The sequence below is a fragment of the Salvelinus alpinus genome, chromosome 24, assembly GCF_045679555.1.
Source record: "Salvelinus alpinus chromosome 24, SLU_Salpinus.1, whole genome shotgun sequence".
Taxonomy (NCBI): domain Eukaryota; kingdom Metazoa; phylum Chordata; class Actinopteri; order Salmoniformes; family Salmonidae; genus Salvelinus; species Salvelinus alpinus.
Window position 1 is genome coordinate 31,576,664 of NC_092109.1, and position 23,321 is coordinate 31,599,984.

General features: G+C 42.3%; 2 protein-coding genes across 3 annotated transcripts; both read right to left on the reverse strand.

The window, feature by feature from the left end:
- Positions 1-518: 518 nt before the first annotated feature.
- On the reverse strand, positions 519-3,866 carry LOC139552634 (eukaryotic translation initiation factor 1A, X-chromosomal-like). The gene is made up of 7 exons (XM_071364533.1): positions 3,583-3,866; positions 2,930-3,013; positions 2,569-2,672; positions 2,235-2,285; positions 2,073-2,154; positions 1,715-1,806; positions 519-901 (listed from the first exon to the last, which is right to left on the reverse strand). The coding sequence occupies exons 1-7, from the start codon at positions 3,596-3,598 to the stop codon at positions 896-898; spliced, it is 435 nt and encodes a 144-aa protein (XP_071220634.1). The 5' UTR covers positions 3,599-3,866; the 3' UTR covers positions 519-895.
- Positions 3,867-3,898: 32 nt separating this feature from the next.
- LOC139552633 (ribosomal protein S6 kinase alpha-3) lies at positions 3,899-23,231 on the reverse strand. Of its 2 annotated transcripts, XM_071364531.1 has the most exons (22): positions 22,897-23,231; positions 22,395-22,436; positions 21,231-21,347; positions 20,976-21,057; positions 20,730-20,810; positions 20,536-20,615; positions 20,283-20,389; positions 20,041-20,078; positions 19,721-19,863; positions 19,464-19,534; positions 19,272-19,360; positions 16,803-16,867; positions 15,317-15,419; positions 15,089-15,213; positions 14,854-14,979; positions 14,669-14,758; positions 9,553-9,711; positions 9,205-9,366; positions 8,954-9,030; positions 8,700-8,817; positions 6,901-7,041; positions 3,899-6,795 (listed from the first exon to the last, which is right to left on the reverse strand). In XM_071364531.1, the coding sequence occupies exons 1-22, from the start codon at positions 22,960-22,962 to the stop codon at positions 6,673-6,675; spliced, it is 2,205 nt and encodes a 734-aa protein (XP_071220632.1). In that variant the 5' UTR covers positions 22,963-23,231; the 3' UTR covers positions 3,899-6,672. The 2 variants fall into 2 exon arrangements, with proteins under 2 accessions (XP_071220632.1, XP_071220633.1); XM_071364532.1 differs by lacking the exons at positions 22,395-22,436; positions 22,897-23,231 and adding an exon at positions 21,574-21,798.
- Between the last annotated feature and the right edge of the window lie 90 nt (positions 23,232-23,321).

Genomic DNA, 23,321 nt, shown 5'->3' on the forward strand with positions numbered 1-23,321 from the left:
TTTTGAGTAGATGTGCCTCTGAACCCCTCTGCCCAGAGACGTGAACGTGGATCAAGTGGTGCGCAGCATCTGAACAAGACTGGGTACCCTGCGGCGGTCTCGCTCCAGACTCAAATGAACCTCGCCCCGTCCTGTCAGTCTGACTTTATAGCAAAGCCAGCCAAGTTCTGTGCGTGTCATCAAGCCAAAGCAAATAAAACAAATGCGAAGAGACTATCCTTGCCTGAGTTCACCCGTGATCATGCTGTGGGCCTAGCACACATCCTTTTGAGCACTCCTAATTTGGTTACAAAATTCCCTAGGTTTAAATGCAGCATTGTTATTGATAGGTGGAATACTGTATAAAAACAAGGCACTATTACATACTAGGTCCAGTGTTGTGCAACTACTGTAAATGCTAAATAAAACATTTACCAATAGGACAGAGTTCTTCTACCTGCTTTCACCATTTTTACAAAGTGACATTTCTGTTGCCAGCCAAGATGTTTTTTGATTGAAAAAGGCATATGAAATTATCACAACTTTTAAAACAATTACTTTATTGACCATCAATATCAAGAAAACAAAAGTACGTTCTAAAAAAAAATAGGGGAGGGGATCCTTTGTTTTAGACAAATCTCCAGACCAAACATTTATTTCAGTTTTTTTATTTTAAATTCTGGTGTTCTGTAATTTGAGCCTATATTCCACATGAGATGGAATAAAATATAAATATATTACACCTATAACAAAAATATGAAGTGTGGACTGAAGTAGGTGTGATGATATTCTCAGTTGATAGATTCCAGGTCTTAAGCAGTCTCAACTGACTCGAGGAAACAGGGCGCTGTTGGCAAGTATTATAGAAATGTCCACTTTCCTCTGCGTAAATGATGTGGCACACAATAGTCCAAATTCAGATCTGAGAGGAAGGGGAGAGAGGCATGTTACCAAGTAGTATTACCTGACCCAATAGCAAAGACAAAACGTTCAAGCAAAATGCACAGAGCGAAAAAGCATTTCACTCAATTGTATGTGATTTCAGTTGATTGACTACATCAGTTATCCATTTGGGTTGGGGGGTATTCAGATTCCATACCGTTTCTGTGCCATACTGTATTACCAGAAGTGCATACAAGGGTCGCACAAAACAATTTAGGCAACAAATAAAATGTATTTATATAGCCCTTCTTACATCAGCTGATATATCAAAGTGCTGTACAGAAACCCAGCCTAAAACCCCAAACAGCAAGCAATGCAGGTGTAGAAGCACGGTGGCTAGGAGAAACTACCTAGAAAGGCCAAAACCTAGGAAGAAACCTAGAGAGGAACCAGGCTATGAGGGGTGGCCAGTCCTCTTCTGGCTGTGCCAGGTAGAGATTATAACAGAACATGGGCAAGATGGAACATGGCAACAGGGATCTTGATCCAGGTAGGGATTGAATGTCTCTGCTGTAACCAAGAAGCTTGATGTTGACATTTAACCACTTAGTAGACCAAATGTATAACTGGAGCCCTGTGCTGTATATAATTCATGACATCTTAGATTTCTTAGTTATAGTTCACTTATAAGCAGTGGCGTTGCACGCACCCCCGCCTCAACCCTACCCCCAAAAAACAGTATTGAAAAACATACCGTTGGTATTTCGAAATACCCTGGTATGCGGTATATCGCCCAAGCCTATTACCCATTGACAGCTTTCCTTGTGACTTGCAAGAGGAACCTTCTACTTACATCATCTATGTCCTCGTCGTCATCTCCAATGTCATCAAACTGAATGTCCTCGTCGTCACCAGGTCCGAACGTGTCGGTCTCATTGATTTTAGCTAGGGAGTTAGAACATACACTCACCGTTAATGAACTAGCTTGCCTTAAAGAGTGCACATGTGCCCATAATCATAAGAGTACATGGCCATTAAGGCCAGATCGTTCTTCAAGATGTTCAAACGTTCATAAATGACAAACAGGGTAAAATAATAATCACAGTGGTTATAGATGGTGCAACAGGTCAGCACCTCAGAAGTAAATGTCAGTTGCCTTTTCATAGCCGAGCACTCAGTGGTCGAAAAGCAGGTAGGTCCCAGATACTTACCATGTTCAGGAAGCTCCCCATAGGCCTTCAAACTCCTGGCCTCGTCTGCATTGTACTTCAGGATAACATCAGCTTTTTGGTCCTTTAAGGAAGAATGCAATGTATTAACATTATCATAAAAAATACAAACCATTGCTGATTTTTGTCTCTCATAATTATTACCTGGTAATCTCGAAGTCCCACCAGGATGATGTCTGAACTGTTGATCCAAACCTGCCCAAGAGAGAATAACAATATGTCAGCAAGGAGAATTTGGAGTATAATAACTATAATACTTCCATCATAGAACTGGACACATACAGCCCAGGTAGAAGAGTCTGTCAACCCTCATGTCATTTCCAACCCAAAGCATTACAGAAGTAGCGCATAAAGGATGATGACATTGGATTGCATTTATACATTTCACATATGATCAACAGTCTTCAGCCTCCAGCTATTTGCCAAATTTTGTGACTAGTAGCACTAACGCTATATAGGTTACTGTGTACACAATTACCTTTTTCCGTAGCTTTCCTCGGATGTGGCATAGTCGCTTGACTCCATCAAAACACATAGCTTCCAGTCGTCCATTACCCAACATCTTAATGACTTGTGCATATTCTAGATTAGAACAGAGATTAAGCAGTTAGGCAATTCATATAGAGGTCACGAGGTGGCTCAAATGTAAGTGCTGAACTGGTAACCAGGGAGCACACAAATGTTGAATACATCTGATCTAGATCATAACTGTATTCGATTAGTAGCTACACTGTTAGCATGGTCAGTGTCAAAGCAGTTGACAGTTGGTTGAAATTAAGTCAGAACCTATTTGCTAAATTTACAGACTAAATAAGGTTGAAGGGGGACCTTGCACTCACCTTGGCCATCCTCTTTGAAAACCAGCTCTCTCTTTTCTGATTCATTCTCATTTTTACCACGTCGCCGATTCTTTCCTCCCTTACCTGTAAATGAGATGAGAGGATGAGAGATGTATTGGAATGCCAATTTTTCTATCTAATGGGTGACTGTCATTCCAATTCCACCAGTCATTGGCAACATGAGTCAAATAAACACGGATAAATAGGCCAACCAAATGGCTGTAGCCTAGCTACAAATATACTTTAATTAATCAATTTTTATCTGTGCTAGTTAGCTAGTGAATGTGACAGCATCAGGGCTGAGGCTCAAGATGATGGGCACAGGGCAGGGATATTTTTGGCCTACCGCACTAGTTGGTACTAACGTCATTCAGTTGCGCAAAATAATGTGACAAAAGGCAGTTCATAGTTCGCCAGTCGAATTCCTACATTATTAATAGTCAAATTGCGATAAAATAAACAATATGACGTTGGTGGTAATGAAGGTTAAGCAACGTTTCCACGCTTTTAAATATTTGTTAAATGCCATACCGTGCCTTCCTCCAGTCACGTTGCTAAGCATGGGCCCGGGTGGCTAGCTAGCTAGCATGAACATCAACCATTCCATGGAATAACGTTAACTAACAACCAAAGGAAACATGTTTGCTACTTACCTTTATTCTTCGGCATATTCCCAAACGAACAGGCTTTGTTAAATCAGTCCTGTTTTGTCCGTATCGAATTGTGTGTTATAAAAATGGAATGAAATACCAATCCGTGACGATGTCACACACTTACAAAGTTAGCAAGCTTGTTAGCTTAGCTTTCTCGGGGAAACCTCTTCCGCTTGCAACACCGTGAAGCAGCATTAGGGTTTAAAAAGTGGCTTCCTACCCATGTTTCCTAACCGATCTGGTCTCCTACTTCATATACGCATTAAAATGGATAGTTATGTGGCCTTTCGGTGGAGGAAAGAATTAACAATTGATGCATTATTTGATTGTATATTTATTTGATGTATTCATGATAATTTTTTAGGTTACAAATGAAGCTGCAGTCACTTGCCTGGCCCACATCTACTGAGACAAACATTTCTCTGTAAAACATGGAAACAACCAGAGGGGAAAGACGGTATCTATTCGCCCCTCCATCTAGCATGTTACATACCCCCAGCATCTTCTTGGAAAGCCCTTCCCTTTCCCTTAAACCCCCCACTACAGCTGTCCTGTGACCATCATGCACACCAAGTAGAAAATGTTTCATTCATCAACATATACAAAAATACATTCTTAATGGTCTCTTAAAAGTAGACTGGAAAAGTAATCTTAATTGCTATAAGTATATCCCAAGTTCACGTTTCCCTTTATGATTATGAGAAGGACAAAAAAATTGAAAGACTAAGTAGAGCAAGAAAACTCCAACCCCTCTGGGCCCTGCCCCAACACAAATGTCTGAGAGAAAGTGCAGCAGCAGCTACTGGAGTGAGGAAGGAGGTTAGCACTTTTTCTCCCCCATTGCTGACAGGGCCTTGGTAAACTGTTGCACAATTGAGGAGTTTGTCACTGTCCAAACCCTAATTGCCCAATAAATAAGCAATATAGTAATAATTCCATGTTGCTTATTCCCAGAGCCTTGTATTTAGAAAGTTGAGCCAATGTGGTTTCCGCATCATGATGCATTTTATATTGACACTTCAACATTCTATGGCAGCCATGTTAGCTCACTATTAACATTAGCTACATGGGGAATATAAAAATAAAATATATATTTTTTAATAAAACTGAATGTCTGAATTGGGCATTATGATGCAAAAACATGACACTAAAACATTCCATGGCAGCCATAATAGTTCCATAGAAATAGAATGAATATAACAGGCATCCCCATTAAAGTCAATGGTAGCATAATGGCTGGACTGGCAGCCATTGAGTGTACCTATGACTAGGTTGTATATGACAAAGGTTAAGACAATAGGATTCTAATAGCCCATAACTCTTTGCAAGACTAGGACCAGCTATGCTGGTTAGCAATGGCGCTGGTAGTTAACGAACACCGTTGATCCCAGATTTGTGACAATGTTGTCTTAACCTGTATATTTTTTCCCTAGACCAATGGCAGGAAGTAAAAGAAAGAAGAATAAACTTCAATCTGTTAAGTCAACTCAACTGACATTACAAAAAATACATTCATGAGCCACATCAGCTAGCACACTAGTGTCAAACTCATTCCACGGAGGGCCGAGTGTCTGCGTGTTTTTGCTCCTCCCTTGTACTTGATTGATAAATTAAGATCACTAATTAGTAAGAAACTCCCCACACTTGGTTGTCTAGGGATTAATTAAAAGGAAAAACCTACAAGGCCCTCCATGCAAAAAGTTTGACACCCCTGAGCTAGCATCATTTGAATGAACATTCTACATTACCATGGCAATCCAGAATCTGTTGATATAATATTCAAAATAAAACTTAGCGGTCAAACAAGGAAATGGTTCCATTCAATTTTCCCATAGGGGATTTTAGAAACACTTAAAATAAGGGCTTTTTGATAACGGTGTAAATCTCTCTAGGACAAGGTGACTTATAAACATATTCACCTGTATTTACCCCCCCCCCCCCCAAAAGGTGCTAATTAACTGTGAACGTGGCTATCATAAAGAACTACAAATGCCATGATGACCTGTACGAGACTGCCAAATCGAGGTAAAGGAAATAATGTCTGGATTAACCATTTTAGTTACATTTAGTAATGAATAAATTGGCAACATTTCTTTAAATTGACAATTATGTGAACTGTCTTGACACAATAACTGTCAGCAAAGGTGTCAGCACGTGCATGAGCTTGCAGGTATTTGTAATCTTGCATGATGTCTACTTTGACACTAATTAGCATTTTAGAAGCAGAGTAAATGGAGACAAATATATTGGTTAGTCACCTTGTCAGAGATTTACATGGTCATCAAAATGACACGTCAGGGTAAACCTACACCAAACATAGCCCTTATTAAGTATTTACATTTCCTATGGGAAAAATAAATGGTGGAAAAACAATTGGAACCATTTCTCTGTTTAACTGCTAGGTTTTAGGAGTGTTATGACACCTCCACTGTGGGGCTCTATGGTGAGTGTTCCCATGAGTTTACCAGTCAAATTGCCAGGGTTAGAGCACCAAGTCAGTTCCATTCATTCTATTTCTATGGTTAGCTCCCCATTTAACATGACATGGGGAATATTTAAACAATGCTATGTAACCAAATGTCTGGAATTAGAACAATATAACACATTCTAAAAGTTGGCCTAACTAAAAATATGACTGTTTACACGCATCTAATCTTTTCAGATCTATACAAGTGCATAGGTAGGGGGTAGGGGCTTAGCGGTTGATTTGGAATAAGGGGGACTGACTGTGCTCCATGCAACTGGGGGAAACAATTTTAACCCTTTCCAAACCCCTTCATCCCCCAGTGCCTAACTCAATCTCTGTTTAAACACAGACCTATAGAAACCCGTATACATTTAATTCTATTTTTGTAGTAAATATCTCATTTTCATAAAATATACAGTTCAGCCTTTCCAAGAGTTTGTAACTCTTGGTCTGAAGGCAGTGATGATTGTACAAGCAAATACATGATACATTTTCTCAGTGAATGGGTTACCGTTTCTTTTTGGTCTTACACACTGTTCTTCTAACACAGCGGGTGTCGAAACACACTAATGCACTGGTGCAGTAGCATTAAACAGGTGAGATTGATACTAGTGGCAGGTGGATCACAGGGCTGTGGAGGTCAACTTCTTCACTCCTCTTCGTTGAGCTAACGAGGAGCGCCCTACAGGGTCCAGCACAGGGGGAACATGCATGTTCAGAGCAGAGTAAGTGGCTGCCATCGCACCCTGTAAGAGGGAGAACAGTCTTGGTGTTAATTTATCAATACCCAGCAGAGAAGCTTTCAGAGTGGCAGAAAAGAGAGACTAGTGCATTGAATAAAGTTTTGTTACCTTGACCAAATGAGGAGCATCCTGTCTATTGAGCTGGTACTTGGGCAACTGGTCCTTGTGTAATATCCAAGGGTGTCGCAGCACCTGAGCAGCAGTTAGCCTCTGGTGGGGGTCCACATGCAGCATCTTGGACACTAGGTCCTAAAGACAGCAATGTCAATGTTCAGATTGTGAATACTATCTCTTCCATCAAGTATACAGTGCATTCGGAAAGTATTCAGACTAATTCACTTTTTTCCACTTTGTTACATTACAGACTTATTCTAAAATTGATTAAATATTTTTTATTCCCTCAATCTACACACAATGACAATTCAAAAACAGGTGTAGAAATTTTAGCAAATATATAAAAATATCTCAAACTGAAATATCACATTTACATAAGTATTCAGGACCCTTTACTCAGTACTTTGTTGAAGCACCTTTGGCAGCAATCACAGTGTGCTTCATGTGTTCTTGGGTATGACGCTACAAGCTTGGCACACCTGTATTTGGGGAGTTTCTCCCATTCTTTCTGCAGATCCTCAAGCTGTCGGGCTGGATGGGGAGCGTTGCTGCACAGCTATTTTAAGGTCTCTCCAGAGATGTTAGATTGGGATCAAGTCCGGGCTCTGGCTGGGCCACTCATGGACATTCAGGAGACTTGTCTTGAAGCCACTCCTGCGTTGTCTTGGTTATGTGCTTAGGGTCATTGTCCTGTTGGAAGGTGAACCGCAGTCTGAGTTCCTGAGCGCTCTGGAGCAGGTTTTCATCAAGGATCTCTGTATTTGGCTCCATTAAATCTTTCCCTCGATCCTGACTATTCTCCCAGTCCCTGCCACTGAAAAACATCCCCACAGCATGATGCTGCCACCACCATGCTTCACTGTTGGGATGGTATTGGCCAGGTGATGAGCGGTGCCTGGTTTCCCCCAGATGTGACACTTGGCATTCAGGCCAAAGAGTTCAATCTTGGTTTCATCAGACCAGAGCATCTGTTTCTCATGGTCTGAGAGTCCATTAAGTGCCTTTTGGCAAACTCCAAGAGAGCTGTAATGTGCCGTTTACTGAGGAGTGGCTTCCGTCTGGCCACTCTACTATAAAGTCCTGATTGGTGGAGTGCTGCAGAGATGGTTGTCCTTCTGGAAGGTTCTCCTATCTCCACAGAGGAACTCTGGAGCTCTAGGTGGTTCCGAACTCTCTTGGTGGTTCCAAACTTATTCAGTTTAAGAATGATGTAGGCCACTGTATTCTTAGGGACCTTCAATGCTGCAGAAATGTGTTGATAACCTTTCCCAGATCTGTGCCTCGATCCCGTCTCGGAGCTCTACGGACAATTTATTTGACCTCATGGCTTGGTTTTTGCTCTGACATGCACTGTTAACTGTGGGACCTTATATAGACAGGTGTGTGCCTTTCCAAATCATGTCCAATCAATTGAATTTACCACAGGTGGACTCCAATCAAGTTGTAGAAACGTCTCAAGGATGATCATTGGAAACAGGATGCACCTGAGCTCAACATCGAGTCTCATAGCAAAGGGTCTGAGTACTAGTTTTGTTTATTTTTAATACATTTGCAAAAAATGTAATTTGTCATTACGGGGTATTGTGTGTAGATAAAAAAGAAAAGAAAAAAATATTGAATACATTTTAGAATAAGGCTGTAACATAAACATTTGGAAAAAGTGAAGGGGTCTGAATACTTTCCGAATGCACTGTATAGTGCTAGGAAAAGGATTCCGTTTTGAAACCACTATCATAGAGTAATTGGATACTATGGAAAGCAGTGCTGCAGTACAACCAACATCCCAGACATACCTTGGCCTCTGCTGAGACTGAATTCCAGTAGCCGCCCGTCAGAGAGAACTTTCCACTGCCGATCCGAGCCAAGATCTCTTCGGGAGTATCCTCTGGTCCATTGGCAAAAGGAGTGAACCTGAAATTTCAAGATAAATACATACTAATAATAAGGACTAATAAAATATGAATGTACTTTATTGTTCCTATTGTATTATGTGTTAATATTTTTATGAACACCATTGGCTGCATTACTGTTGGTAAAGCACGCATACCCAGTAAGCATTGTATAGAGCAGGACTCCTAGACTCCAGATATCACAGGCTGCATCATAGCCCTGTTTCTTCAGAACCTAACAACAATAGGAAGTATTGGACACTGCATTAGAATACATAATGCAAAGAATGCCATGTCAGTTACTTGACAAATATATTGACCACTGAAAATACGATGAACTTGTTATACAGTTAGACAACCATTAGCTGAGCATGCAGGTACTAGTCACAGAAACATGTAGAAGAGACACCTCGGGGGCGACAAAGTTGGCAGTGTAGCAAGGAGTCATCAGGAGCCCGTTTTCAGCTCTCAGCTGTTTGGCGAAGCCAAAGTCACAGATTCGGATGGACTCTGGGTTTCCAGACTCATCCACATACAGTATGTTACTGGGCTTCAGATCTCTATGGACAACCTGAGCAGGGGGTCAGAAATTCCATCAGTGACATAGTGAGTCAGGGAGGCAAATTTTAGATTGTCAACTCGTATTGCTTATACAGTAGAAAGGTCCTGTGTATTGAAAGTAGCAAAGTGCTCAAAATATAGTATATACTTGGAACACGTAATATATTATGTATCATTGTGATGGTGAATGTTTTACCCCCTGTGCATGCAGGTACTCTACAGTTTTGGTGATGGTGTGGAGAACTGCACTGGCCTCCCTCTCAGAGAAGAACTTCTGTCTGAGGATTTTATCCAGCAGCTCTCCCCCTTTCATCAGCTCTGTCACCAGGTACACTGAGCGCCCATCGTCAAACACCTAGTTAACAGGGCACACAACCTCACAATGTCACCCAGAGAGACACTCACAAATAACTCATTATAGAAGAGTATTCAGCACACAAAAAAAATATTCCCATAACTCACAGAACATCGACATACTAGCCAAACAATGAAACAACAATTCAATTGGGAATCTACACTGAACTCAACGTGTAAAGTGTATGTCCCATGTATCATGAGCTGAAACAAAATATCCCAGAAATGGCCGACACGCACCAGGGTTATATATTTTCCCGGTATTTTACAAATGTTCCATTCTGCAAATAAATCACTTTCCTCCCGGGTAAGCCGGTATTTCCCGCCAAAACCAGAAGTGTCATTCAAAAGCATTATAAAGCATATAATGTCTGGATTTGATTGGAGCTTTGATCAGCATGAAAATTCAAACCTGATGTGCCATATATTAAATATACTGAACAACAATATAAAAGCAACATGGAACAATGAAAAATATTTTACTGAGTTAGTCAATTTAAATTATTATTATACCTTTATTTCAACAAGGAACACAGAATGAGACCATGGTCCCTTTTATTGCTGGGCCCTGCGTATACATGTTTACACATACAGTTTAGCAAATTAGGCCCTTATCTATGGATTTTACATGACTGGGCAGGGGTGCAGCCATGGGTGGGCATAGGTCCATCCACTTGTGAGCCAGGCTCACCCACTGGAGAGCCAGGAGCAGCCAATCAGAATGAGTTTTTCACCCACAACAGGGCTTTATTACAGACAGAAATAATCCACCCCCCCCCCCCGGGTGGAGAAGCCGGATGTGAAGGTCCTGGTCTGGAGTGCTGACATCGTGGTCTGCCGTTGTGAGGCCAGTTGGACGTACTGACAAATTCTCTTAAACGATGTTGGAGGCAGCTTATGGTAGAGAAATGAACATTTAATTATCTGGTAACAGCTCTGATGGACATTCTTGAAGTCAGCATGCCAATTGCACACTCCCTAAAAACATGAGACATCTGTGGCATTGTGTTGTGTGACAAAACTGCACATTTTAGAGTGGCTTTTTATAGTACCCAGCACAAGGTGCACCTGTGTAATGACTGTGCTGTTTAATCAGCTTCTTGATATGCCACATCTGTCAAGTGAATAGAATATCTTGGAAAAGGAGAAATGCTAACAGGGATGTAAACAAAGTTGTGCTCAAATTTAAAGAGAAATGAGCTTTTTGTGCGTATGGAACATTTCAGAGATTTTCTATTTCAGCTCATGACACGTGGGACCAACACTTTACATGTTGCATTTATATATTTTTGCTCAGTGTACATTTTATGAGCCCCAAAAAAGCCCAAATTATTGTGCCATTATCCAATACACACGATATAAGCACAATGCACACGCGCATGATAAGCACAACACACACACGCATGATTATACAATACACGCGACAGAGAACCACAAAAGCCTATATACAGTTGAAGTCGGAAGTTTACATACACCTTAGCCAAATACATTTAAACTCAGTTTCACACTTCCTGACATTTAATCCAAGTACAAAATTCTGTTTAGGATCACGACTTTATTTTAAGAATGTGAAAAGTCAGAATAATAGTAGAGAGAATGATTTATTTCAGCTTTTATTTCTTTCATCACATTCCCAGTGGGTCAGAAGTTTACATACACTCAGTTAGTATTTGGTAGCATTGCCTTTAAATTGTTTAACTTGGGTCAAACCTTTTGGGTAGCCTTCCACAAGCTTCCCACAATAAGTTGGGTGGATTTTGGCCCATTCCTCCAGCCAGAGCTGGTGTAACTGAGTCAGGTTTGTAGGCATCCTTGCTCGCACACGCTTTTTCCCCTATGGGATTGAGGTCAGGGCTTTGTGATGGCCACTCCAATACCTTGACTTTGTTGTCTTTAAGCCATTTGGCAACAACGTTGGAAGTATGCTTGTCCATTTGGAAGACCCATTTGCGACCAAGCTTTAACTTCCTGACTGATGTCTTGAGATGTTGCTTCAATATATCCACATAATTTCCCTTCCACATGATGCCATCTATTTTGTGAAGTGCACCAGTCCCTCCTGCAGCAAAGCACCCCCACAACATGCTGCCGCCACTCCCGTGCTTCACGGTTGGGATGGTGTTCTTCGGCTTGCAAGCCTCCCCCTTTTCCTCCAAACATAACAATGGTCATTATGGCCAAACAGTTCTATTATTTATTTCATCAGACCAGAGGACATTTTTCCAAAAAGTATAATCTTAGTCCCCATGTGCAGTTGCAAACTGTAGTCTAGCTTTTTATGGCGGTTTTGGAGCAGTGGCTTCTTCCTTGCTGAGTGGCCTTTCAGGTTATGTCAATATAGGACTCGTTTTACTGTGGATATAGATACTTTTGTACCTGTTTCCTTCAGCATCTTCACAAGGTCCTTTGCTGTTGTTCTGGGATTGAGTTGCACTTTTTTCACCAGAGTACGTTCATCACTAGGAGACAGAACGCGTCTGCTTCCTGAGCGGTATGACGGCTGCGTGGTACCATGGTGTATATACTTGCGTACTATTGTTTGTACAGATGAACATAGTACCTTCAGGCGTTTGGAAATTGCTCCCAAGGATGAACCAGACTTGTGGAGGTCTACAAAAAAAATTCTGAGGTCTTGGCTGATTTCTTTAGATTTTCCCATGATGTCAAGCAAAGAGGCACTGAGTTTGAAGGTAAACCTTGAAATACATCCACAGGTACACTGCCAATTGACTCAAATTATGTAAATTAGCCTATCAGAAGCTTCTAAAGCCATGATATAATTTTCTGGAATTTTCCAAGCTGTTTAAAGGCACAGTCAACTTAGTGCATGTAAACTTCTGACCCACTGGAATTGTGATACTGTGAATTATAAGTGAAATAATCTGTCTGTAAACAATTGTTGGAAAAATTATTTGTCATGTCCTAACCGACTTGCCAAAACTATTGTTAACAAGAAATTTGTGGAGTGGTTGAAAAGCGAGTTTTAATGACTCCAACCTAAGTGTACGTAAACTTCCGACTTCAACTGTAATAAATAAATAAACGTCCCTTTTTCAGGACCCTGTCTTTTAAACACCGTTTCCCATGCTTGTTCAATGAACCATAAACAATTAAATGAACATGCACCTGTGGAACGGTCATTAAGACACTAACAGCTTACAGACAGTAGGCAATTAAGGTCACAGTTATGAAAACTTAGGACACTAAAACAGGCCTTTCTACTGACTCTGAAAAACACCAAAAGAAAGATGCCCAGGGTCCCTGCTCATCTGCGTGAATGTGCCTTAGGCATGCTGCAAGGAGGCATGAGGACTGCAGATGTGTCCAGGGCAATAAATTGCAATGTCCGTACTGTGAGACACCTAAGACAGCGCTACATGGAGACAGGGCGGACAGCTGATCGTCCTCGCAGTGGCAGACCATGTGTAACAACACCTGCACAGGATCGGTACATACGAACATCACACCTGCGGGACAGGTACAAGATGACAACAACAACTGCCCGAGTTACACCAGGAACGCACAATCCCTCCATCAGTGCTCAGACTGTCCGCAATAGCCTGGACTGAGGGCTTGTAGGCCTGTTGTAAGGCAGGTCCTCACCAGACATCACCGGCAACAACGTAATATATGGGCACAAACCCGTCGCTGGACCAGACAGGACTGGCAAAAAGTGCTCTTCACTGACGAGTCGCAGTTGTGTCTCACCAGAGGTGATGGTCGGATTCGCGTTTATCGTCGAAGGAATGAGCGTTACACCGACGCCTGTATTCTGGAGTGGGATCGATTTGGAGGTGGAGGGTCCATCATGGTCTGGGGAGGTGTGTCACAGCATCATCGGACTGAGCTTGTTGTCATTGCAGGCAATCTCAACGCTGTGCGTTACAGGGAAGACATCCTCCTCCCTCATGTGGTACCCTTCCTGCAGGCTCATCCTGACATGACCCTCCAGCATGACAATGCCACCAGACATACTGCTCGTTCTGTGTGTGATTTCCTGCAAGACAGGAATGTCAGTGTTCTGCCATGGCCAGCGAAGAGCCCAGATCTCAATCCCATTGGGCACATCTGGGACCTGTTGGACCGGAGGGTGAGGGCTACGGCTATTCCCCCCCAGAATTGTCTGGGAACTTGCAGGTGCCTTGGTGGAAGAGTGGGGTGATATCTCACAGCAAGAACTGGCAAATCTGGTGCAGTCCATGAGGAGATGCACTGGAGTACTTAATGCAGCTGGTGGCCACACCAGATACAGACTGTAACTTTTGATTTTGACCCCCCCCCCCCTTTGTTCAGGGATACATTATTCAATTTCTGTTAGTCACATGTCTGTGGAACTTGTTCAGTTTATGGTCTCAGTTGTTGAATCTTGTTATGTTCATACAAATATTTACACATTAAGTTTGCTGAAAATAAACACAGTTGACAGTGAGAGGACGTTTCCTTTTTTGCTGAGTTTAGGATAATAGCACCATCTTGCTGTAACTTCAGTCAACGGTGACTGGCGCAGCGGTTTAAGGCACAGCATCGCAGTGCTAGAGGCGTCACTACAGACCCGGGTCCGATTCCAGGCTGTATCACAACCAGCCTTGATCAAGAGTTCCATAAGGTGTCGCACAATTGGCCCAGCATCGTCTGGGTTAGTAGAGGTTTTACTTGGCTCATCGTGCCCTAGCGACTCCTTGTGGCGGGCTGGGGGCCTGCAGGCTGACCTCAGTTGTCAGTTGAACAGCGTTTCCTCCGACACATTGGTGTGGCTGGCTTCCAGGTTAAGCGAGCGGGTGTTAAGAAGCGCTGTTTGGCAGGTCATGTTTTGGAGGATGCATGACTCGCCTCCCGAGCCCGTTGGGGTGTTGCAGTGATGCGAGAAGATCAAAATTAGTTCGAAAAAGGGGGTAAAATACAACAACAAAAAACAGTGCTGCTTGCTTCATTCACATACTGCTGATGTAATGACTCACATCTTTGAGAGTGATGATGTTGGGGTGCTGTCCATAGCGCAGAATAATCTCCACCTCTTCTGTGGGGTCCCTCTTGGCCTTACTGATGATCTGGGATAACAACATCAGTAATAACAGTTAATCCTACCATTCTACCATGGGCATTCCCAGGGTGTGACATGGGCAGCCCCAGGGTTACAGCTCACCTTTACAGCATAATCCATACTGTTGCTCTTCTGAACACAGCGTTTGCATATGGAGTAAGAGCCCACACCAATGTCCTCCTTCACATCGTAGGCATCACTAAACTGTGCTGTGTTTCTGTGGAGTTGCTGAAGAGAGAAATAGACACAGAGACCAATTCTGCCATTTCCACACACAACCATATTATAATAAATAAATACATACAGGGACCTATCCAGTGCGTGTGTGTGTTGGTACCTGTATAGAGGACATGTTGATGTTAATGTTCTGTGGAGGTTGACTCTCCTCATCTGAGATAGCCACGAAGCTGAAGCCTCTAAACAGCTGGTTGGTGTTGGCACTCGGGGGACAGCCGGGAGAGTCTGTGGGGAAAATCCTCATGTCAACCCTCGCTACTTTTCATTCACACACACAATTATGAAACTGTGTATTGTATAAAGCGCCAAACGAGAATCTGTCATTTACCCCGTGGAGTTTTTGCAGTGAATTCAGAGTCAAAGTAGATGGTGTCATCAGGTCTGCCACTCGCAGGTTTGAAGGGGGGATGGAGTTCTCTCCTGAATAATTTCTACAGGCATACCAAGAAAAAGGGAAAAACATTAGAATAAACCTTAACATGTTCATTTTATTTAACTGGGCAAGTCAGTTAAACTTCTTTGGGATAGGGGGCAGTATTGTCACGTCCGGATGAAAAGCATGTCCAAAGTAAACTGCCTGCTACTCAGGCCCAGAAGCTAAGATATGCATATTAGTAGATAGTAGATTTGGATAGAAAACACTCTGAAGTTTCTAAAACTGTTTGAATCATGTCTGTGAGTATAACAGAACTTATTTGGCAGGCGAAACCCCGAGGACAAACCGATCAGATTTCTTTTTTTGAGGTCACTCTCCTTTCAATGTGTTTTCATTGGGAATCCAGGTTTCTAAAAGGGACCTTCTTGCAGTTCCTATCGCTTCCACTGGATGTCAAGTCTTTAGAAATTGGTTGAGGTTTTTCCTTTGAGAAATGAAGAGGTAGCACTGTTCAGAACGAGGGTAGAGGGAAGTGTACTCTTTGATAGAGGCGTGTGACCTGAAAAGCACGCTACACATTGTTTTCCTCCGGTATTGAACACAGTATATCCCGTCTTAAATTTTATTGATTATTTAAGTTAAAAAATACCTAGTGTTATTAGGAAAGTACTTTGAAATGTTTGGACAAAGCTTACAAGTAACTTATGAGAAATTTTGTAGTCATGTTGCGCTAGTTGGAACCGGTGTTTTTCTGGATCAAACGTGCCAAATATATGGACATTTTGGATATATATATCGACGGAATTAATCGAACAAAAGGACTATTTGTGATGTTTATGGGACATATTGGAGTGCCAACAGAAGAAGCTCGTCAAAGGTATGGCATGAATTATATCTTTATTTCTGCGTTTTGTGTCGCGCCTGGAGGGTTGAAATATGATTGTCTGTGTTTGTTTGCTGGGGTGCTACCCTCAGATAATAGCATCGTTTGCTTTCGCCGTAAAGCCTTTTTGAGATCTGACACGTTGGCTGGATTCATAACAAGTGTATCTTTAATTTGGTGTATTGCATGTGTGATTTCATGAAAGTTAAATTTTTATAGTAATTTATTTGAATTTGGCGCTCTGCATTTTCACTGGATTTTGGCCAGGTGGGACGCTAATGTCCCACCTATCCCAGAGAACAAATTCCTATTTACAATGATGGCCTAATCCGGCCAAACCCTAACCCGGACGACGCTGAGCCAATTGTGAGCCGCCCTATGAGACTCCCAGTCAAGGCTGGTTGTGTTCCAGATCGGAATCGAACTAGGGTCTGTAGTGACGCTTCTAGAACTAAGACAGCTGTGCCACTCGGGAGTTAAAAACATAAAGCATTTATAATACACACGGACAGAGGAGCAGGCAGATGGCAAACGCATATTAATAGGCAAACTTACGTTCCAGTCAATTGTGGAAAATAAGGAATGTCTCTTGATCTCTTCCACTCCGTCTGGACCAGCACCTGTGAACAACAAATCCACACACATTACAGGATACCTGTGGTATCTTTTGTAATATGATTGCAGTTCAGTAATGACAAATGTCAAACACTACTATTTTTTGGGACCTTTTTCATCCCAATTTCATGGTATATAATTGGTAGTTACAGTCTTGTCCCATCGCTGCAACTCCCGTACGGACTCGGGAGAGGCGAAGGTCGAGAGTCATGCATTCTCTGAAACACTACCCTGCCAAGCCACACTGCTTCCTGACACACTGCACGCTTAACCCGGAAGCTAGCCGCACCAATGGGTAAGAGGAAACAGACAAACTTGCGACCGTGTCAGTGTGCATGTGCCCGGCTCGTCACGGGAGTCGCTAGAACAAGGACATCCTTGCCGTCCAAACCCTCCCCTAACCCGGACAACGCTGGGCCAATTGTACGCCGCCTCACGGGTCTCCCGGTAACGGCTGGCTGCGACACAGCCCAGGCTAGAACCCAGATCTGTAGTGCCTTAGACCGCTGCACCACTTGGGAGACAACCAAACACTATGTTCCGACTAGAGTGGCAAGATATTTTTTTTCCATTTGAGTGAGATTCTTTTAAAAAGGGGCTATCTGTGATTGCTACATACATTTTTGGACTTGTGAATGAATGATATGTGCAGTTGAAGACAGAAGTTTACATACACTTAGGTTGGAGTCATTAAAACTCGTTTTTCAATCACTCCACAAATTTCTTGTTAACAAACTATAGTTTTGGCAAGTCGGTTAGGACATCTACTTTGTGCATGACACAAGTAATTTTTCCAACAATTGTTTACAGACAGATTATTTCACTTATAATTCACAGTATCACAGACCTCCACAAGTCTGGTTCATCCTTGGGAGCAATTTCCAAACGCCTGAAGGTACCACGTTCATCTGTACAAACAATAGTACGCAAGTATATACACCATGGGACCACGCAGCTGTCATACCGTTCAGGAAGGAGATTGCGTTCTGTTTCCTAGAGATTAACGTTCTCTGGTGCGAAAAGTGCAACTCAATCCCAGAACAACAGCAAAGGACCTTGTGAAAATGCTGGAGGAAACAGGTATAAAAGTATCTATATCCACAATAAAACGAGTCCTATATCGACATAACCTGAAAGGCCACTCAGCAAGGAAGAAGCCACTGCTCCAAAACCGCCATAAAAAAGCCAGACTACGGTTTGCAACTGCACATGGGGACAAAGACCGTACTTTTTGGAGAAATGTCCTCTGGTCAGATGAAAAAGAAATAGAACTGTTTGGCCATAATGACCATCGTTATGTTTAAAAGGGGGAGGCTTGCAAGCCGAAGAACACCATCCCAACCGTGAAGCAAGGGGATGGCAGCATCATATTGTGGGGGTGCTTTGCTGCAGGAGGGACTGGTGCACTTCACAAAATAGATGGCTTCATGAGGTAGGAGAATTAGGTGGATATATTGAAGCAACATCAAGACATCAGTCAGGAAGTTAAAGCTTGGTCACAAATGGGTCTTCCAAATGGACAATGACCCCCAAGCATACTTCCAACGTTGTGGCAAAATGGCTTAAGGACAACAAAGTCAAGGTATTGGCGTGGCCATCACAAAGCCCTGACCTCAATCCTATAGAAAATTTGTGGGCAGAACCGAAAAAGCGTGTGCGAGCAAGGATGCCTACAAACCTGACTCAGTTACACCAGCTCTGTCAGGAGGAATTGGCCAAAATTCACCCAACTTATTGTGGGAAGCTTGTGGAAGGTTACCCGAAACATTTGACCCAAGTTAAACAATTTAAAGGCAATGCTACCAAATACTAATTGAGTGCATGTAAACTTCTGACCCACTGGGAATGTGATGAAAGAAATAAAAGCTGAAATAAATCATTCTCTCTACTATTATTCTGACATTTCACATTCTTAAAATAAAGTGGTGATCCTAACTGACATAAGACAGGGAATTTTTACTAGGATTAAATGTCAGGAATTGTGAAAAACTGAGTTAAAATGCATTTGGCTAAGGTGTATGTAAACTTCCGACTTCAACTGTATTGATTCTTGAATAAGATAACTTATAAAATACCTCATGAGCTTTGTTCAACTGTCGTATGCCATAACAACTCAAAATAAGCTTGTTCTACTCCAATGTTTGTAAACAAAGTAAATGTAAAAACACTTTATAGACTAAACTTTTAAAACTATAAATGTTGATATCATGAATGGTCAGTCTTTGCATCCATAGCTTTGTCTATGAATTTAAGAGTGGTTACATTTCTCCAGCCCCACCCCTCAGCTTTTTACCAAAACAAGGGCAGGGATGCGCTTTGTTATTGTTTCAACTGTTGATTGCCACTTTAAGCACTCATCAGTTACAACCCATGGTGCACAATACCATTTTAGTGATGGAGATTGATTACCTAGTCTGTTGCCTGGGTTGCGTTTGAAAAGGTTACGTAGGAGAGATTGGGCGTCTTGGCTCAGGAACTGTGGCATTCCCAACTTGGCCCTGCAGTGCAAACAAAACAATTACCATGGTAGATTGAGATCAAACTGTTATTGGCTAACAGCCTGGTTAAACTGGTACTCAAGACAGGTTGAGTAAGACGCACTTCAGTATCATGGTCATGGTTTCCTTCCGGTCCTTCCCTTGGAAAGGCAGTGTCCCAGTCAGCATCTCAAACTGGGGAAGATGAAAACAACATTTTATTAACATGTCTAATCAGTGGCAATGTCAGCCATTGGACACATTGGCCCATCCAGGCAGATATGAATGTGGACACACTTGATACTGGATATCAGATATTTGAACACATCCCAGGGTAATGAATTGCAAAGATACGGTACCATTTGGAACTCCAGCACTCACCATGAGCACGCCGTAGGACCACCAGTCAGCGCTAAGGGTGTGTCCTCGGCGGTTCACGACCTCTGGTGCCATGTACTCCACTGTTCCACAGAAAGAGTAGGCCTTGTTCTCATGATCAATGGACTCTTTACTAAGGCCGAAGTCTGGAACAAACAAAGGGCAGCAAAATGAGAGTTGAGCTGAAAATGGTACATTTAGAAGACTAAGGGCTCCTAAAATGAAAGGGCATTAAAAACACTTTCTTATTCTGCTCGGTGGCTGAGTCAGGCTGAGTGTGAATATGAAACATTAATATGTAATAGGAGCAGAAAATCACCCACCAGTGAGTTTGATATGGCCCTCCTCATCTAACAGAATGCTGAAAGGACAGAGTGATCTCAGTCAGAGAGGAAATTCAGCAGAAACACATACAGTAAACAGACGGTATATAACATAACTTCGAAGGTCAAAATAACATTAGATTTATATAAAAAATATGCAATCATTTCCCAGGTTGCTGATTGGAAGAGAAACAAGTACCTAATAGGAAGAAGCAATGTCATAGCATTAGTGTGATATGTACTTCTCAGGTTTAAGGTCTCTGTAGATGATTCCCAGGCCATGCAGATGGTCCAGGGCCAGAGCCAGCTCTGCCAGGTAGAACTTCACATCCTCCTCTGTGAACATCACCTGGTAGACAGACTTGTTAAAAACACACCTAATACACAAACTCACCAAAACTATTATAATATGGACATGAATTACCAGGGAAAAATAAACCATTTTATTTAATGTAAAAAAAAAAAATCTTAAAAAATCATTTGAATTCTGCTCACCTCTTTAGACAGCCGTGTGAATAGATCTCCACCTCGGAGGAAGTCCAGAATCAGGTACAGCTTCCCTTCTGTCTGGAATGCTGTGAAGAATCATGGGTACACATTGAAGTAAAAACTCATCTGTAAGGTTTAATGACCTGTGCTTATATCAGACGTAGAAATATGACAGGGCAGACAGATGTCTGATAACTCACCGTAGTGTAGTCCGACTATGAAAGGATGGTTCACCTCTACCAGAATGTCTCGCTCCATCTTGGTACGGACCCTATCTCGCACTGGTGATTCGTGAAAGAAATTACAATTAAAAACACGACTGTATATAATTCAACAAAAAACATATATACTGTAGTTGTAAAGTAGTTTTAAAACCATTGCAAGCATGATATATTCAATATCAACAAATTCACACAAAAAAAATGTATCACCGCAGACTAGTGTACCTTTCAAAGTGGCCTTTTTCAGAACCTTCATAGCATACAGCTGTCCAGCATCAGGCCCTGTTATTTTCTTCACAAGGAACACCTGAACAGGGGAACATAGATAAAGAGACACAAATCAGTTCAGCTATTAAACCCAACAGCTTCCATCAATCAGTCAGTCTCTTTATACACAAATGTTCAGAGATACGAAAACCATAATATAAAAAAAAACCATTTCAACCACTACACCATTTCATCTCACACACTGTCATTTACCTTCCCAAAGGATCCCTGTCCCAGGACCTTGCGGAGCTCAAACTGCCTAGGATCAGCCCTTTCAGAGCCCTCTTTAACATGGTTTGTGATACTGATCTCATTCACTGAGCCCTCATCCTGTGAAAGATGAGAGACACAGTCAAAAAAAAAACAGGCATGCCCCAAATACACAGCAGTGTGGAGAGAGGATAGCAATACACAGCAGTGTGGAGAGAGAATAGAAATACACAGTAATTCTATAAAAACAAAACACACAAACGTACAGATACACGTCACAAAGAATAATAAACATAAGCAATGAAATGAATCAAATACATTCACAAGTTTTGAAGTAAAACCCTACCAAGAAAGAGACTGTTTCAGCGCTGCATACTCAGAACCTTATCTTTGCACTAGAGCAGAGAGTCATACTGTGGGAGGATGGAGAAATCAACTCCCATGCTTTCCCACCCAAACACAACACCAAGCCACATCAGACCCACGTACAGCACACCAGCTCTTAGCGAATTCCTTCTTTGGCCTGTGTTCTGCCCCAGCGGTGGCCAAATCCCCCATGCCAGTGCTGGGCCAGTGGAGCCCCTCTCCCTGTGTCACAGTGTGGCTGCGCTGGGATAGACTGCGCTACGCTCTGATCTGCCGGGGGAGGGAGCTGCCGACTGACAGCTTGCAACCGGGTTCCATGCATCCAACACCCCCTCCCACTGCATCAAAAGGTGTGGAGGAGGATGACTAAAAGACATAGCATGCGCTCTCCCTCTTTCACAGTCGCTTTCACTCTTTCGCTACCCTTATCTTCTCTTTAATCATTTTGCTCTCACCAACCCCACCACTAGTCCATATTAATACATAGTTTTATTGTGGAGTGCCTGGATGTAGGTGTGTGAGTAGGTGAGAGAGGACAAAGAGAGAAAACTGAATTGAGAGAGAACATGAAACATAAATACATATGCACACACCAGTGGAGGCTTTCCAGCCATAATAATGGCTGGAAAGGAGTTAATGGCATGGCATCAAACACATGGAAACTATGTGTTTGATACCCTTCCAATGATTCCTCTCCAGACATTACCACGATCTCCCCAATTACGGTGCCACCAACCTCCTGTGTAAATGAGACAGTCTGGGAGAAGACAGGTGAGATTATTATTCAAAATGTTTACTCACACTGAATACAGTTTCATCCTCCCCCATTGAGTCATCCATGACCTGTAACACAGAGAAAGCGATTTAACTTTGTCTCTCACACAAAATTGGGGTGGGCTCGTGTTTTTGAAACTGTGTAATATGCTTCAGGGCCAATTGTTAGTTGATTAGAACATATAGGAATAAAACTGCATTTAATAGACCTAGTTTACACTTTAGAAATGGCAACTTGAACGATAAATATCACATGTTCGCTGTAGTGAGCGATTTGTTCCCCCCCTCAAGATTTCCTGCAACAAATGGCTGTCACAGGTATCAGCCTGCACTTCTTGAGAAATAAGACAGCTAAAAATCACAAATATGTAGTCCTTTTTTAATCGTTTAAGTTTAATAATCAGTTTATGCGAAACTAAATCGAAGTTGGTGTCCCACAAACTGTGTGAGGAAGTGAATTCACAAGAGCCCGCGTCAAACGTTGACAAATACAGCTAAGGTGGCCATCGTTCATTGGCATGTTCATTACCTCGTTTTCCGAATTCTCCAAGGCCATTTTCTGCCATGGGTCTGCTCCAAACTGTGCCAAGGGCATCTTCGACAAGAGTTCAGTCGCTGCCGCGCGCTTTCAGTGACTTAACACTGTCAAGGGTGGGATTCGGAAAATTATTTCTTGGGGGGAGGGGTTCTCTTAAACGAGAAAAACAAAATAGTAAAATGGTTCCAGTTCAACCCTAACTATACGTTTAAACGGCTTTTATCACTCTTGCCAATGTTTTCTAGAAACTACATAAGCACTTTTTCCACATCAAAAATCACTCACTTCCGTTCTCTCTCAATATGGCGCCGTGGTTCGGTCTACCTGCATGTCAGAACGAGGCTCTGGAATGCGTCACCCGGCCATACGTCATTGGTTGGGAGGGACATGATATGGCATCAAAACAGGTGATGATA

What these genes read in the sequence shown, in the direction of transcription:
- LOC139552634 (XM_071364533.1), bottom strand. An exon ending in TTTCAAAGAGGATGGCCAAG is followed by an intron (nt 2,673 to 2,929) that starts GTGAGTGCAAGG and finishes GTTCTAATCTAG; the next exon opens with AATATGCACAAGTCATTAAG. An exon ending in TGGGACTTCGAGATTACCAG is followed by an intron (nt 2,155 to 2,234) that starts GTAATAATTATG and finishes TCTTCCTTAAAG; the next exon opens with GACCAAAAAGCTGATGTTAT.
- LOC139552633 (XM_071364531.1), bottom strand. Translation starts at nt 22,962, where the DNA reads ATGCCCTTGGCACAGTTTGGAGCAGACCCATGGCAGAAAATGGCCTTG. An exon ending in GGTCCTACGGCGTGCTCATG is followed by an intron (nt 19,535 to 19,720) that starts GTGAGTGCTGGA and finishes CATCTTCCCCAG; the next exon opens with TTTGAGATGCTGACTGGGAC. An exon ending in TCAACATGTCCTCTATACAG is followed by an intron (nt 14,980 to 15,088) that starts GTACCAACACAC and finishes TTCTCTCTTCAG; the next exon opens with CAACTCCACAGAAACACAGC.